At 36.4% G+C, this 17,500-nt stretch overlaps 1 protein-coding gene across 4 annotated transcripts in view; it reads left to right on the top strand.

Moving 5' to 3' along the window:
• rasal2 (RAS protein activator like 2) overlaps window positions 1-17,500 on the top strand; it is an 86,054-nt gene that overhangs the window by 17,513 nt on the left and 51,041 nt on the right. For all 4 annotated transcript variants that reach the window (XM_046850863.1, XM_046850861.1, XM_046850862.1 and 1 more), the window contains exons 2-3: window positions 8,579-8,706; window positions 9,113-9,239. In XM_046850863.1, coding sequence (XP_046706819.1) covers window positions 8,579-8,706; window positions 9,113-9,239 — 255 coding nt within the window. The remainder of the gene's footprint in view (window positions 1-8,578; window positions 8,707-9,112; window positions 9,240-17,500) is intronic.

Below are 17,500 nucleotides of genomic sequence, written 5' to 3'. Positions count from 1 at the left end.
AAGTGTCCTAATACTTTTCTCCATATAGTGTATGAGGAAACAATTAACCCATTTTCCTTAGCAACAATACACAAAATGAAAGCTGTTCATGCTTTGATTATTACTTGCTCATCATATCTGCATGTAGAGTTTTGAGAAAGTTCATGAATATTTCTTATTCAGCTATTGAGTTTTAGGATTAACGAGTGCTAAACGAATGGCTCTTCACCAGAAAAATAGGGGCTTTTTAGGGACTGTTCCACATAGACATCTCTAAGGTATAAAGTTGAATGTGTTATTTAATCTAAATTCACAACTCTAGCTTTTGCCATTGGTATGGTTGTGTGTTGTTGGTCTGAGGTCTGAGTGTTTCACTTCACTGTAAGTGAGCTTTCTTCCTTATTTGACGTCAATGTTTCCCACACAGAAACTAACTGGGTTTTTCCTTTAGAATTACCAGAAATAGGAAGTTCCTAAAAACAAAAAAGGGCATGTCAAGCTTATTAAACAGAACTACAAAATTACTCCCAGTGTAGACATTCAATTTAATGAGTAGTGCTCTGGATTCTTGGGAGTCCATACAAAAAAAATCACCTATTTTCATGGAGTGAAAAGCTTAATACAGGTCATTTTCCTTCCATCCCCCAAATCTGGTCATTGCTTCATTTTCCCTTTTACCCCTTACAGAGGGAGGAGGGAAGCTGCTCTGCTCTTTTTGTATGCAAATAACTGTTTCAGCAGGCAGACAAAGAATGAAGCCACACCACCTGAAGCATTATTATCTTTACAAAGACTAGTCAGCAGCAGTCATGAGAAACATCACAAAGCGCTCTGTTTTTTAAATGGGTGGCATCTCATTGACAGTAGGCTGCATGGAGGTGATTTCAGGAACAGGCCTGGAATTTTAAACTGTTTTTATGGTCTTTTGGACACACGTATCAAACTTTACTGCAGCTAAGAAGAGCTAATATCAGAATATGTCCTCATAACACGTTCCTAGTTTCAAGCTGTATAATGGAGCCACAACACACACAAAAACCTCACACTGTTGATTCGATGCTTAAATATTCTGTACATTTCTTTATTGTGGTAACTAGGGAGGGTGGCATTCCTACTCTTGGGAAAAGCTAGAGAAATGCAAATATGCCAGCATGCAAAGCAGTACATTTAAATATTTAATAAAGACAATGTCTTTCTTAAAGAAATGCTAAAAAGTCTTTGAATATCATTCCTTGTCCTTTACAGCATAATGTGTGTATCCACAGATACAATCTCAATTATTTAATTGATTTAGCAGTTCTAAAAGCATCAGCTGCCATGGCTATATCAAAAAGCTTTTTTTGTTTATGTAGAAATGTGAGCTTTTTGACTTTACCTCTAACTTGTTGAAGAAAGAAGAAGAGACATGAGAATTATCTAGATGGATGGTTCTTAAAGCCCATTTATGCAGTTATGCATAGTCTACTTGCTCACACAGTATTGCACAAAATAACAATCAACAATAATAAACAATTTTGTTCAAAAAGTGAACAGTGAAAACCAACAGCAGCAAGATGTGTTGAAACTTAGATGGAAGTATCAGTACACACCTTGTCTCTCGCAGTCTGTTTTACCCACAGACACACAATACAATGAACCAATCAGCACACACTGTATTATTTAACTTCTGATAGCAGCTCCCTCCTCCCTCCTCCCGACACTCCTATCTGATGTGTGTTGTCAGTAAATGAGCTGTTTGTGTTTATAGGTTGTCGTGACGACCAGCCAATTGCATGCAGTACAAAGAATCTTCTGTTCTGTTCGCCTCAATTTTTGTGTGTGTGTGTGTGTGTGTGTGTGTGTGTGTGTGTGTGTGTGTGTGTGTGTGGCAAATACTGTGGGAATTTGGCATAGCAAGGTGGTTAGACCAAAAAGAGTTAAACTATCTTGTGCTTATATTTTTATACTTGAGTAGAGATTAGTCTAAAATGTTTTTATGTGAGAAACTATTTATTTTCACACTCCTGAAATCCATGATTTAGGATGAACAATCAGACGAGAATGTTAATGCCATATAGAGCTCTGCCTTGTGGCAGTCAGGTTGTAAATAGGCCCTTTGACCAGCAACAACATTCATATTTTAAGTTCCCCAACAGCTGCTGCTTCCCTGTTGTTTTACTGAATGTTACTTCTTCTTTCATTGGCTTTCACATAGCCTTTGCTAACAAGTGTTCAAATTTTTCTACAGAAACTAAATGACATCTTAATGGAGCTTGGTACGATTACTTTAGTCTAGTATAAACAGAATGAACATTGTCTTTTATAGCAATAAAGCTTGACGGACTAGCTGTGAAACTTTCTGTGAGGGGAAATTGTTATGATCTTTTGGTGACCTATGAAACCCCATCCTAAACAGGTGGCACAGCCTCTCCCTAAGTAAGAGACATTCCTGTTGGGTACATGATGCACATGCACATATACTTACATGCATATGGACTAGTCTGGGGCCTTGTCATGAGCCTGGGAAAGCACTGAGATACACCACTCTTTCAGGTTCATACACATGCATTCTTCACACAAGTATACAGGTGGATGCATATCATATTTTTGTATAAATTAGTTGAGTATGCAGCATTCAATATAAGGGGAAGTTGGTCAGCAGATAAGGTTTTGCAGTGGAAGTTGTAAGATTAAGTGTAGACAATGATGACTAAGGTTTAGTTCCTCAGTTTTACAGTTCTCACTGGTTAGTCATTTTGGATAAACAAGAAACATGCTAGACTGCTAATACCTTAATGCCTCAATATCAATGTTCATAATGTACACCAATGTTTACTGTTGTCATGCCCTTTATTGCCATGTTTACTATTGGTAAAAGCTCTAATTGCTGTATTATTTGCATTCTCATTACAAATAGACAGTATAAGAGGAAGCAATTGTTAATGACTGTTTTCTGTGCTTGGTCACATACTGTAGCTTATCAGACTAGTCACTATGGATCAGATAATGAGATCAGAACCCAAATAGACCACTTTTAACCACAACTCTCTTACTGACTAGTCTAATATGTTAGTATTCACACAGTTCTTTGTATTTCTGGTAAACCGTTTCTTGCTCTCCCTGGTGCAAGATATTTATGGATTGCATCCCTCTCTGGGGTCACAGACTAGTGGCACTTGTGTTAAGATGGCACACATACCCTTCAATAATTGTTTTCAGGCATTACAGTCATACCAATATATACAGCATGCAGTAGTGTCCAGGACATCAGTGTAGGTGATTGGAATATCAGCAGAGAAACATAAGCAAGGAGCAATGACTGAAGTGCTGAGTTATGATTACCTTCACCATTTGCAGTAAACGCAGAAATATAGTTTATACTTTATATTCCAAACATAAAAAGTACCATATTTTCCGGACTATAAGCCGCTACTTTTTTTCCACGCTTTGAACCCCACGGCTTATTTATGGATTTTTCCTGGGTTTTTCTCGGTTTCACAAACTTCAAGCCTAAAACTGATCACCAAAACATTAGACCAATGAAATTGCTGAACAGGTTTAGGTGAACCAGTGAAACTCTTAATATTAAATCAGATGTGCTCCCACTGAATCGGGCCGCACTACATCATAAATATGGATGATGTTCCTCTGACGTTTGACCTGTCGCTTACTCGGACTGTCTACAGGAAATGTGAATCATTCGTCATGCTGAAAACAACCAGGCATGAAAAAACGCACTTCACCTGTGTTCTGAGCTGCACGGCATCGGGAGAAAAGCTTCACCGCTGGTGATTTTTAAACGCACGACGATGCCAAAAGATAAACTCTCGAGAGAAATGGAAGGAGGAAGACAGTAAACAATGACTTTCTTGGTCGGCTACTGTTTAGATACAAGCCTTGTAACGCGTTGAGTCAGGGTGAAGGGAGAGCTCACGAACTCCAGTTACAACAAAAATCATATAAGCACAGACAGCTTTCCAAAACTCGTGCTTTTTTAATTTCTCTTGGCAACAGTGTTACGGGTTAGTCAAAGAAACTTAGAAATGAGCATCAGAAAATAATAAGCCACAACATATTTCACCCGTTACACTGTGTAACACACTGTCTTTCGTTAAAGCCTGTGTAAAGTTCATTAGTTTATACACAGGTGCGGCGTATTTATGTTCAAAATAAAAATCTTTGTAAAATTCAGTGGGTGCGGCTTATATTTGGGTTCATTCTTTATATTATATATTTAACTCTAACAATTAACAAAGTTTTTTTTAACAAACTAATTTCATGGTGTAATAGTAACATTAATGTAACAGTGCTGATCTTACACTTAATGCATCTAGGAAGAATAGTTTTTACTTTAATCAACACAAACGTCATCACTGTGGCTGATGATTCTTTAGAAAAAGGCAACATTAAAGCAGTCTCAATCTTAGTTTACAAAACCAACTAAAAAACTGTTAAAAAAAAAAGTCTTTAATTATTTTATTGTCCCCAAGGAACCTTTGTGTGATTATATTTGTGAGTGCAATTTTTTATCCAAAACTGTTCAAATAAAAGAGAGAAACATTTAGACAAGAATGTGTCATTTATTCTCAGCTGGGAACTGTAGCTATCATGAAAACGCTGCTAAATGGTTAAACAAAAAACACAGCACATTTTAGTATAATTCTTTGAAGTGTTTGTGTAATGGGCAATTTTCTCTGTTTATGCTGTGAGGGGAGCAGACTGGCACTTTGGACAAAGGGTTAGCTTAATCTTCTGGGTCAAAATCTTTTGATCCCTTTTTCTTTTATTTGAAAAAAGCTGAATTTACCATTTTGGGACAAACAATTACCACTTACTTCTACTTCATAGAAATACAAAGGGTGAAAAATAGCCTAAATTTTAAACTACAATATTCATAACACTGTTCACCTGAAATTGAAACTGTTTGCTCTCTAACATTACAGATTTTGGGAGACCCAATACATTGCCCTGGACTCAAATTGCCCTGGACTCACATTTACATTTACATTTGCGGCATTTAGCAGACGCCCTTATCCAGAGTGATGTACAAAAGTGCTTTGCCCTGGACTCATGGACTCATATTGTCCTTAGCTCACATTGCCCTGATCTATACCCAAAATTTGGTAAACAGCATTTAAATGTGATAGTCAGGTGTCTACAAAAATACTAGATATTATAATATACAGTTTAAAAAAAAAGAGAAAGTTTGGCCTCTGATTTATTCCATCGGCTTTTTGGGAGCTTTGTGATCAGTTTTTACTGGCCTTTAAAGAGTCTTGTGTGAAAACCCAGAATTTCAACAGTATCTTTTAAGCGGTAAAATGTAAACACACTACTGTCCTGCAGATGTGCAGATAGCAAACCTTGTTATTATTTTTTAAGCTTTCAAATATATAAAAAATCATATATCCTGAAATCCTGTCCTCTGCTCTGCTGCTTGTTATATTGATAATTTAATTTAATTTAATTTATCATGGACAATGATGCTGCCTTACAGAGCCCAGGTTTTTTTAACAGAGACTAGTTGCAGTGCTACTCACTGGTCTACAATCTGAGAGCAAAGTTTCGCCTCCTTTTTTTTGCACTAATTAAAGACAAACACAGTGACATCACCTTGGTAGATTGTTGGCACAAGTTAGATTTTCTAATCGTTTCAAGCGTCTGTGAATGGCATCTGATTTGTCCCAATAAGACTCTTTAACAAACAGTGCCATATGCTGCTCTGGCATGAAGCCGTACTAAACATAAGCTTGCATGTTGTGCAGAGAACAAGTAGCTTAGCCTCAAAGGCCTGCTTCCATCTCTCCCACACCTTTCTCTTTCTCGCTCTGTCAGAGTGCTTAAAAACATGTATGTTTACTTGGTTATTATTTCCATATTTGTGAAGCAAAATATGGAAAAGCAGTATATAAAAAAACATCTTGTGTCAGTGCCAGCATTCATATTTGTATGCCTTCAATTCAATTCATTTTTATTTGTATAGCATTTTTAACAATGAACATTGTCTCAAAGCAGCTTTACACATAATTTGGTGATTAAAAGTAAATATGTTCTTTATATTCATATGATGAGCGAGCTGGTGGCGACTGTGGCAAGGAAAAACTCCCCGAGATGGCATAAGGAAGAAACCTTGAGAGAAACCAGACTCAAGAGGGAACCTATCCTCATCTGGGTTGCACCGAATGTCCATTTGAAGCAGATATACAATGCGGGGTACAGTGATGATGATCAGAAGCGAAACTGTATTCCTGAGTCAGTGTAGCAGACTGTTGACATTAACTACAGTCCAATCCATCCTCAAAGCGCCCGTTCTTACTCCGGAATTTCATGGAACCACCCAAGGCGTTGATAAGAAACCGTCCCAAGTTGCACAGAGTAGCCTCCAGTCGAAGAGAACACTATCCAGAGGCAGACCTGGACAAAGTGGGAAGATCCACGGAGGGATGTTGTGTCTGTCAGCACTCGTTTCTGTTTTTTTTTTAAAGGCAGTTTCTGCACCTGACGCACAGCACGAGGACTCAATTTCTTTGATGGACACTTGCGAGGTCTGTTCAGAGTGGAAGACGTCTTGGAAAACCTCTGTATTATCCTGGCTACTGTACTGTAACTCACTTTCAGTTTGTTACTGATCTTAGAGCCTCACCATGTTGTGGAGAGCAACAATTCTAATTCTCAAGTCCTCAGAGAGTCTTTACTATGAGGTGCCATGTTGAACATCCAGTGGTCAGTATGAGAGAAACTCAAAGCACTCAATTTTAACTGCTCTAATACAAGATACACAAATATGTATGTTCCTGTCAAGCAAACACAAATATGAGCATGATGAATAGGACATGTGGCTTTGGATGGTTACACAACATGCAGCTGTCATCACTTAGTGTGTACTCACTTTTGTTGCCAGCTATTTTGACATTAATCTTCTTCTTCTTCTTCTTCTTCTTCTTCTTTCAGCTTCTCCTATTAGGGGTCGCCACAGCTATTGTGACTAATGCTGAGTTATTTTCAGAGGACAGTAAATCTGTATGGTACCATCTTTGACTTTATATTTTTGACTTTGGGTCGTCTTAACGTATCCCCATCATAAGTAGAGGACTACCAAATATATATTATATATAGAAATTCAACTTGGATATATTTTAGAGTAGTCAATGTGCAGCTTGTATAGCAGTACAGATTTACTGACAGTCTTTCCTGGTTCATGCTGATTTATAATTTTCTTTTTTTATATATATAATACACACACACACACACACACACACACACACATATACATATACACACGTTTGTATTTGTTGTGTGTGTGTGTGTTATTGCTGTCAAAATTAAGGCGTTATTAACTGATTCAGTCAGTGGATGTGATTTTCTCTGGCTTTTTCCTGCCCATGGATAGTAGATGCACAATATATTTGAGTACTTTTAATACCCAATACTGCCCCCTGTATGTCATATTGTATATATTCCATCATAATGCATTAGAACAAGTTCAACTGGGGGTCTGCTAATTAATGTTGATAAATAATCACAAATAATTTTTTTGTTAAAAAAATAAACATGGGTAAAAAACATCAAAGATAAAATATTTCTATTCGAATTAAAGCTTAAGTTCTAATTGTCTTAACATAATATAACTAGCATAATATGATTGATTACTATTATTATCATTGGCTATGTTCACACAGAAATATAGGGGTATTGTTTCTATACCTAAAGGTACATTTGCCATTAAAGTACTCTGTAAGGTACAGGAAATGGTCCTTAAGGTCAACTGTGGATTTTTGTTTTAATTTAAAGGTACAAAATCAGTTCTAACTAATGTTCAGAGGTACATCGCTGTACCCTGATAAATAAAAATAAAATATGTCGCAGAAGATTTTTTGAAGAATTTTGTAGACCCAGAGATTGGTTTCCTTGTTTCTAGATTTTCCCCTAACAGTTGGGGAAGGTGCTCCCAGGAGTTTTTTTTTAAACCTTGCTCATTTTTGTCCAGTTATTTGCTTTTAAGACAATTGAGTGTTTAATATTTGAAGCCACATTCCTTTCAGTTTTCCTGCTTCCAACAAATACACTTTTAGAACTGACTTGCTAATTTATTCCACCCCTTAATGGTGTCATTGTAACAAGCTAATCAATGTTATTCTGCCTCCTCTCAGTGATTTGAATGGTATAGCTGATTGCTTTACATTAACTGAACTGTGCAGATTTGGACCTCATGGTGTTCATACAGTACAATTGTGTTAGATACATAATTCATAAAATGCTCATGTGCATAATTCTATAATTTGAATTGCACATTTTCAGGTTTCAAACATGGTTGGACTTTTGTAATGTATCATGATGTATTTTTAAACTCTCCCCACTTGGGAAGAGAGGAAGAAAGGGGAGAATGAGAGAAAAAAACAAAAAGAAAACCAGTGTGCTATTAACGTATGTATATTTTTGTTTATTGTTAATAGTTTCCAATAAAAAAAGACTTTGAACAATTTTTTTCCATTATTTCCAGATTAAATCCTTTTTACAAAAATCCATTTTTAAAATGGTTGTTTTCCAGAATGGGGTTTCCCCACAATGCTTAATGCTGTGTTTCTGATTACCAATGAGTTTCTCTTTTGCCTGTATGCAGATGTAAAAGGGCCACCAAGCCACCGCTTTTCCTGTGGCCAGTCACCCTTCTCTGAGCCAAGTGTCTGGGAGAAGAAGTACTGCATCCTCACTGACAACCAGCTCATCCTGCTAAACCGTGAAGAAGAGGTAAGAGCTTCTTCTGTACTTTTGTGCTTGTAACACCATTCTTCTCTATATGAGAGGATACGGGATGTGAAGAGGAGGGGGATACTTTAGTTTTTATTGCAGGTTTCCAGCTTTTTTTTTTATTTTTTATTTTTTTGAAGAAAAAAAATATGATTAGGCTGAGCAACATGCATGTGAATGAGGTGACAAATAGACAACTTTTCTAGCCCTTTAAAGTGATCAATGTAAATCGATGATAATGGGCCGAACTATAATGCTGTCACATTTACTGCCAGTTTGCTTTCAGAGGGACCTGAAAACTTTTAGTTCATTAGTAGCTGTCATTGTCTTTTCTGATAAGCTGTACAAAAAAGAACGAAAGTACACACTTGTGACCTCTTTAAATTGAGTTTTGACATTTTTCCAGATGCCTTTAGAGGTGCATGAAAGCCCCACAGTTTCAACGTCCAAGGGCCGAAGCCTGAGGAGAACAGTCAGCGTCCCCTCTGAAGGACAGTTCCCAGAGTATCCAGCAGAGGGAACATCCATGTTGGGTGAGACCATTTATGACATTTCTTGGGAATATGTCCAGACATTTGGGAAGTATGATCAGGGTTGGGCAAAGATACACACTAATGTAAAATAATAAAATAAAATAACAAATACTTTCACTTTAACTGTATCAAAATAAACTACAAAATACAGCAGCCACACTATTTATAAAAATAAACTACTGTATTTTTGTATTTAAAAAATTAAAAAAAATACTTTTACATGGGAGTATGAAACTTCTTCCCAAACCTTCCAGCAATTGGCCTATTTAATCTGTTTCTCACCATTACGCTGACTCAGTTGATTAATTAAACAATGTTTGATAGCAACAGCAGTTCTCTGGCTGAGTCACGCAATAAATCGGACATATGCAACCAGTTAACAGATCAAATATTCACATCAAATATTCACATCCATATCCCTGTGATCTCCCTGATGAAGGTTAGTATTAAAGTGACCAACAGTTTAATGTTTGCGAATGACTCATTATTGTATCCTAATTTAGTTACTTGGTGTTTGATAACGAAGGCTACTTTTTATCAGCAACACTGATCAATGACAAACAAGTGATTTATAAGAAGAACTGATGGCACCTGCATTCATAGAAGCTAGTATTTTAACTAATTAATCATTTGATTGATAATCATAAATATAATAATATATTATGTGTCAGGCAGTCATTCATACAATGGGATACAAAATCATGATCCCACTAACAGCTACTTCATTTAGGGTACAATTACGGCAATCAAATACTGTATTTATTTATTTATTTATCAATCTCTGGACAACTATGTGGAAGTTAAAAACAAATATTTTAGTATTTTTTTACAATTATGAAATGATCAGTTGGAAAGCTGTCAGCCTGCATGTTTCTTACCTTGACCACCTTCTTCCATAAAGATAAATTTTTGTGTTCCTATCTTAACAAGTCTGGGCAAAATACTGAGTAGGCACCAGTCAGAGGCTGCATTTTTATTATGTCATCATGTAGAATTATTGTAAGTATTTTACAGTATTTTAAAAATACAAAACACTAAAGTTTATATATACCGTAATTTCCGGATTATAAAGCGCACCCATATATAACACACTGAATTTGACAAAGATTTTTATTTTGAACATAAATAAGCCGCACCTGTGTTTAAATGTCTACACTGAAACTAATGAACTTTACACAGGCTTTAACGAAAGACAGTGTCTGCTACACGGTGTAACGGGTGAAATATGTTGTGGCTCCTTTAAGAGCAGAGCGGCATTTTGGGAATTGCCTGTCGCCGCATTTTTCCGGTATTACTGCGTGTGTGCAAGACTGAGGATTATGACCTTATTATTTTCTGATGCTCATTTCTAAGTTTCTTTGACTAACCCGTAACACTGTTGCCAAGAAAAATAAAAAAGCACGAGTTTTGGAAACTTGTCTGTGCTTATATGATTTCTGTTGTAACTGGAGTTAGTGAGCTCTCCCATGACCCAGACTCAACGCGATACAACGGCTTGTATCTAAACAGTAGCCTACCAAGAAAGTCATTGTTCGCTGTCTTCCTCCTCCCTTTCACAACTATTTCTCTCTCGAGTTTATCTTTTGGCATCGTCGTGCGTTTAAAAATCACCACCGGTGGAAGTTTTTGCTCAGAACACAGGTGAAGTGCGTTTTTTCGTTTCCGGTCGGAAATTTCATTGGTCTAATGTTATGTCGCTCAGTTTTTTGGCTTGAAGTTTGTAAAACCGGGAAAAACCCAGGAAACATCCATAAATTAGCCGCTTCGTTGTTTAAGCTGCGGGGTTCAAAACGTGGGAAAAAAGTAGCGGCTTATAGTCCGAAAAATATGGTACAAAATATGAATCTATTTTCATGAACCCAATCTAATACAAATCACAAAATACTATTTTATATTTGAAACGTATTTGAAATACATGTATGATAATTACTGCCCATCCCCTAGTATGATAATGTCCCCGACCACAGAGAACATAAAACATATTTGAAATTGTAGACTTTATGATTTGCTTTGACACTTTTCATTCTTCTTTTGGCTTAACTACTGAGTTTAAGCAATGATTTGTAACCGTTTACTGTATTTGTTTGTTATTAATTTATTTAAGTATGTTCTGAAACTCGATTTCATGACTAAAGCCCTATTCGGACGGGACTTTGTGATTTTAATCCCGTCCGAATCTGCCATGTCTGTCTTTTTCTCACACGACCTCTGTAAAAAATTCCAGAGCAAAATACCTACTGTTTTTTAGCAAACTCGGGGCTCCTCTGAGAAATCTAATCCCGTCCGAATGCGAATGTCTCTGATTGGCGAAAATGTTTTTTTCCAAAGCACGTTTACTTGTGTGTTTTGGTCAACGTGAACTACCGTACTAACCCTAGCGCGCCGGTATTAAAATTTCTGCTTTCTGCCCACTAATAATGGATGTAGAGGTCTTGTGCAACGCCCACATGTAAAACACAGACACTCCTACCTCCGCAATAAACACGGAGATGTTAGTCCCGTCCGAATCCATACATGAAATGACAGACATCGGCTGAAAAAAAAGTCTAACTCAAACGTCGTTTGGAAAACTAGTCCTGTCCGAATAGGGCTTAAGATGAGCAAAAGGAGCAAAGCAGGTTTTATACTGTGATTCTATTAACTCATAGCTGGTTAGACGAATTTTAAATGTTGCGACTGTAACAATACTCTCCTTAAACTGTCTCCTTAAAAATATATAATCTAATATGCAAGAGTATGGAACATTGAATTTAATAAGTTAGTAAAATATTATCATAGATCTGTACTTTTATTTTTGATATTTAATTACATTTAAAAGTAACTATGTATATTTATTCATATTCAAAATTATGTACAAGTGTACAGGAGGAATGTATTTCATCCGCTAGATCTAGGTTCAATTTCACTATCTGAATAATAATGTTTGAATCCTCAAGACAGCATTTTAGCTAGTTAGGTGGCATCATCTGGGTGTAGTGTAGGAGAGCTGCACAACTGTACAACCACTGAAACAGGACCGAAACTTTACTTTTAAAACAAACATGACTTCACATTTGAATAGAAACTATCATCATGTGATCTTACATATAAACACGTCTGCAGATTCAGGGCATCATTTAGGGGCAGGTCTGTAGGACTTTCACAGCATCTACCTCTTAAGCCTTTACCTTTACGCTTTGTGTCACTAGCGCCGCTAGCAAAGTTAGCTGCAGCTTTAAAGATTCTGTTTTATAGTCCCATGATGATTCTCAGTCCCTGCCACAGGCTATTAGAGCCACCATGTTTGAACTGTGACTCTAGTTTAGTTCTAGACTCTAGTTCAAAAAATCTAAATATTTAAACTCGTCTGCAACATCTCATCAGAAATGTCTTCTACTAGTTCTTCCCAACTAGTTGAAGGAAAGTAGAGGATTGTTGCAGATCATAACTTATAGATAATGCCTTTTTACTTCCTTTACACATCTCAAGACATTTATCAATAATTAAGAGTGATGTATTATCCAATGAAGGTGTGTGAGCATGTATATAATGTATATAATTCTAAAAAAAAAAAAGGACACTGAGGGAATAAAAATATCTGTTGAAGCTGGCTGGAAAAGGTTCCCTATAGAACATACACTCATTTCTTCCCATTGCACAAAAGTCCCATCCAATCTTGATGGAGTAAATGATGGATTCTTATTGATAGGAGTTAGCAATGAAAGGGACATTATCTTGAAATGTGTTTTTTTTATCTGTTTCCAGATATGAAGTATATTTAGAATTATAATATTACTATTGTAGGTAGAATGATCCAAAGTTAAAGGGGAGAGAATCACCGCTCCTGGATTGTATGGGTTTATCCGTAAATCTCCTGTTTAGGTTTACAGGGATGTGCCTATTTAATTCTGTGATTTTTATATCTCGGAAGATGAAGAACGGAAGAATGATTGAATGACACCCCGTTTTTATGTTTCATGTTATTAAATTGGAAAATAAATTTTTAAATAACAAATCTTGTATAAAAACACAATAGAAAGAGTATGTAAAGATAGTATGTATGTAAAGAATAAAATAAATAATTTTATTTAGTGTGTTTTCCTTTTGAGATGGGACGACTTGATCTAACGAAAACGCTGGTGGGGTGGGTGGGTGTGGGGTGTGTGTGTGTGTGTGTGTGTGTGGAGGGGGAGGGTAGAGGCGATAAGCGGAGGGAAAACTTGTTTTTTACTATCACTCCTGTACACTACGTATCCCTAAACTTTAAAATTGTAACTTTTTCTTCTTTGCTTATCTTAATTTTTATCACAATCTTCGCTTTCTGGCTTCGCTTCGCCATCTAGCAGCGGCGTCTCGAGCTCGTACCTCAATTTTTTGCTTGCATAACAAAGCGAAAAAATCGACCGAGTGACCGCTCATAGCTCGGAAAACTCGTACATTAATGCACTCGTAGGTCGAGGTACCACTGTAGTTGTGAAAGGAAGGAGGAAGACAGTGAACAATGACTTTCTTGATCGGCTACTGTTTAGATACAAGCCGTTGTAACGCATTGAGTCTGGGTGAAGGGAGAGCTCACTAACTCCAGTTGCAACAGAAATTATATAAGCACAGACAGGTTTCCAAAAACTGCTATTTATTTTTCTTGGCAACAGCATTATGGGTTAGTCAAAGAAACTTGCAAATTAGCATCAGAAAATAAAAAGGACATATTCCTCGGTCTCCACACACACAGTAATAGCGGAAGTATGCAGTGCCGGTCTTTTCCCAAAATACCGCTATGCTCCTAAAAGAAGCGCAACATATTTCATCCATTACACTGTGTAATGTGTCTTTCATTAAAGCCTGTGTAATGTACATTAGTGTAGACACAGCGGCTTATAGACAGTTGCGGCTTATTTATGTTAAAAAATAAAATAAAATTTTATTTTTTATTATTTTAATTATGGTCCGGAAATTACGGTATTACACCACTAATTAATCTACCAAGTCTTTTTGTGAGAATTTTTGACAGTCTTCTGATCTACATTAAGATTTAGAGATTTGACATATATCCTTCTACCTCCTTTGTATTTTTGTCTTTTTTTGGGGGGATAACAATTATGACCGCTTCATTAAACGTTGATGGTAGTCCAGTCATTATGCCTCCTCAAATGTTTGAGGAAGTAGGGGGAAAGTATGTCATTAAATGTTCTATATAAGTCAGAGGGAAAGCTATCTGGGCCTGGACATTTGCCACTTTTTAAGTAATTAACTGTGCTTTTTAACTCCTCTAAAGAAATATCCTTATTAAGGTAATCATGTTCATCCTAAGTAAGAGAGGGAAGATTAAATTTATTTAGAAACTTATCTATAGCTTCTAGGTCAATGTAAGGGTCAGTAGAGTTTAAATTTGAATAGAATTGTTTACTGTCTTAACATTGGATTCCAAGCCTTGTCTTGATCTTATAAATTGTTTTATCATTTTCTAATTTTTGTAACTCTCTTTGTAACTTATGTGGCTCATCCCTGAATTCAAAATATTTTTGTTTAATAAAAAAAGAATGATTTATTCTGATTCTAAAACTATTTTATTATATTCATATCTTAAATGTAGAATTTTTATGTAGATTTTTTTCTAATGTTTCTAATGAAGGATTTTATCTAATCAATACATTTGTTTCCCTAACTCCAAAAGTTTAGTATTATACAATTTATTTCTGGAGCCCTAATGAGAGATAACACAACTTAAAAAGGCTTTCAGTGTTTCCCAAAGTAGTCCTGGTGAAACTTCAGGGTTATCCTTATTCTCAACAAATATTTCCAATTGTATAAGCGTGTAATCATAAGATTTAGGATTGTTAATAAATCGAGGATACATTTTCCACATAGGACATAAGAACGATAAATTATTATCCATGACATTGGAAAAAAAAAATTTCTACCAAAAATGAATCAGTGCGTGTGAATACATTATTAACTTGTGAATGAAAGGTATAATCTCTTTTGGTGAGATAAATAGTCACCATATATCCACTTAATTAGAATTATCAATAAATGCATATAAAAAAATCCTTGGGGGGCTCTCTTAGGAGATGATTTGTCCAGGTACGCATCAAGGACACAATTAAAGTCCCCCCCCTACTATTAGATTGGTTTGAGACATATTAGAAACAAGATCGAACACTTTCTTGAAAAAACCTGGGCCATCATAATTTGGGGCATAGACATTCAGTAATGTGATAGGAAAGGAATGCATCTCGCCAGATAAAATAATGTACCGTCCCTTTTGTCCGTTTTTAATGTTTTAAGCTTAAACAGCACACCTTTCTTATTAGGATAGCTACCCTTAGAGCTTTAACAGAAAAATTGGACTGATATACAGTATATTCTTTATCCGGCAGCATTTCAACTTTTCCTTGGAATCAAGTTCCAGGTGCGTTTCCTGCAGAAAAATTATATCCGCAGAGAGTGATTTAAAGTGCGATAGCATTTTACTTCTTTTAACAGGGTGATATATTCCTTTCACATTCCACAAGTCAAATACAAGTCCTTTGTCTTTTACCTTGTTACATTATTCTGCCTCATTAAGAACCTAAAATATTATTACCACTACATATTTCACCCCATTGAAGTATCTCAAACAGGTCCCCAAACCACCCACCCAGCCCGTCATCTAACTGACAAATAGAACAAGTGGCATGAGACGAAGTAGGCTAAATGAAAATAAAAATTGTTAATAAATGAAATTAGTGATCTGTATCTCCAGGACGATTTCGCATTGCCCAAGTGCGATCAACAAGTGTCAGCTTATCTAGCGATAATGCGTCCATCAGAAGTTGTGCGATAAATACGGATGTTTTGCCTCCTACTACATCCTTCAAGGTCCAGGCATTTGTCCGTAAGCTGCACTACCACCTGCTTCAAACGGCCCACTTCTTGCTCAAGCTTGAGTACTGTATCGGAGGAAGTAGAAGCATTATCTTCTTTTTGAAGTATGCTCATTCACCGTAACTTTAACTGCCGAAATCGCAGAACTGGCCTCCTGTTGAAACGCTGCAAGTTCTCTTCGTATCGAAACAGCAAGTTGTTCAATCTCTATTATCTCGCCAAAATCTAATTTTATTAAACCTATTTCTAACAGACAGAATCGCTGCGTTTCCCATGTCATGAGTATGGTAACAGATAACAGGTCCATCTTCTGTAGCGGAGTCCGGGGCACACCCAGCCTGATCCGTTGCTTTACATGGCATGATTGGCATATTTACTGTGAGTATAGTAAACCATAAATTTGATTGTAAATCAAAATCTTGTTTCTTTCCTGACTATTAAAATATGTTTTGACTGTATTTTATTGGATTTAGTGTGGATCTGTCATAGAACGCATGCTACCCGCTCATGTTGAAACCGGAAGTTTTGTGCTATCTTGTGTAAATGTATGTTGTTTTTTTGTAGCACCTTGGTCCCAGAGGAATGTTGTTTCCTTTCACTGTGTACTGTACTGTATACGGTTGGAATGAAAGCCTACTTGATTTGAGTAGGATGGGTTTTGGAATTTGCTAAGAAGCTTGAAGTCTATGATAGACATTGTATTAGTCTCTGTTCCTCTTTCTCCTACTCCCTCCCTCTTTCTCTAAGTCTGCCTGCCTCAATGTGGCTATTGACCGTGTGAGTGCAAAACAAAAAAATGCTTCAAACTCCTGCATGTGAGAGCCCTATTTATTTCTACTGACCTTTTCAGGTCAAAACAGAAGAACAGGGTTATTTAGATGTTAATGTATGTGTTGTTTGACAGTGAGTTGCCCAGGACTGAAAGGAAGGAATGGATTTCAGCGGCTATTTACATAAGTACTGAGGGGAGGCTTCTGATTAAAGGAGAAAAAATAAATTTTTGTAATTTTTTGATCAGGTTGTGAGGCCTTCAATTGGGGTTTTAGTCCTGGATGCAATTCTGAGCTCAGCTATGCTAAATTGTCTCAGGTTTGAATGTGTGGCCCAAGCTGTAATAAGATGTAGCTTGTTAGGAACTGACTAGCAGGTTATAAAGGCTTTCTTATTTTGTTTTTAATTACCTGTATTAGTTTTACGTTCTTAATTAGTGCTACACAATTCATTGAACATTTTGAATTGATTTTGGGCATACTTATTGAACATATCAGAATCTTTCTCACTCCTATTTTAAATTATTTCAAGTTTTCTCACACTTGTAGAAAGTAATAGCATCTGCACTTGCAATAATGCATTATTTTGTAAATAAGATAAGTATTTAAGATTGAGCCTCTTACTTATTCAGTAAGATAGCTGAT

This window comes from Silurus meridionalis, chromosome 6 (assembly GCF_014805685.1).
Source record: "Silurus meridionalis isolate SWU-2019-XX chromosome 6, ASM1480568v1, whole genome shotgun sequence".
NCBI classification, from domain to species: Eukaryota; Metazoa; Chordata; class Actinopteri; order Siluriformes; family Siluridae; genus Silurus; species Silurus meridionalis.
Note: the sequence above shows the minus strand (reverse complement) of the source record. Positions and strands in the feature narration are given on the sequence as shown.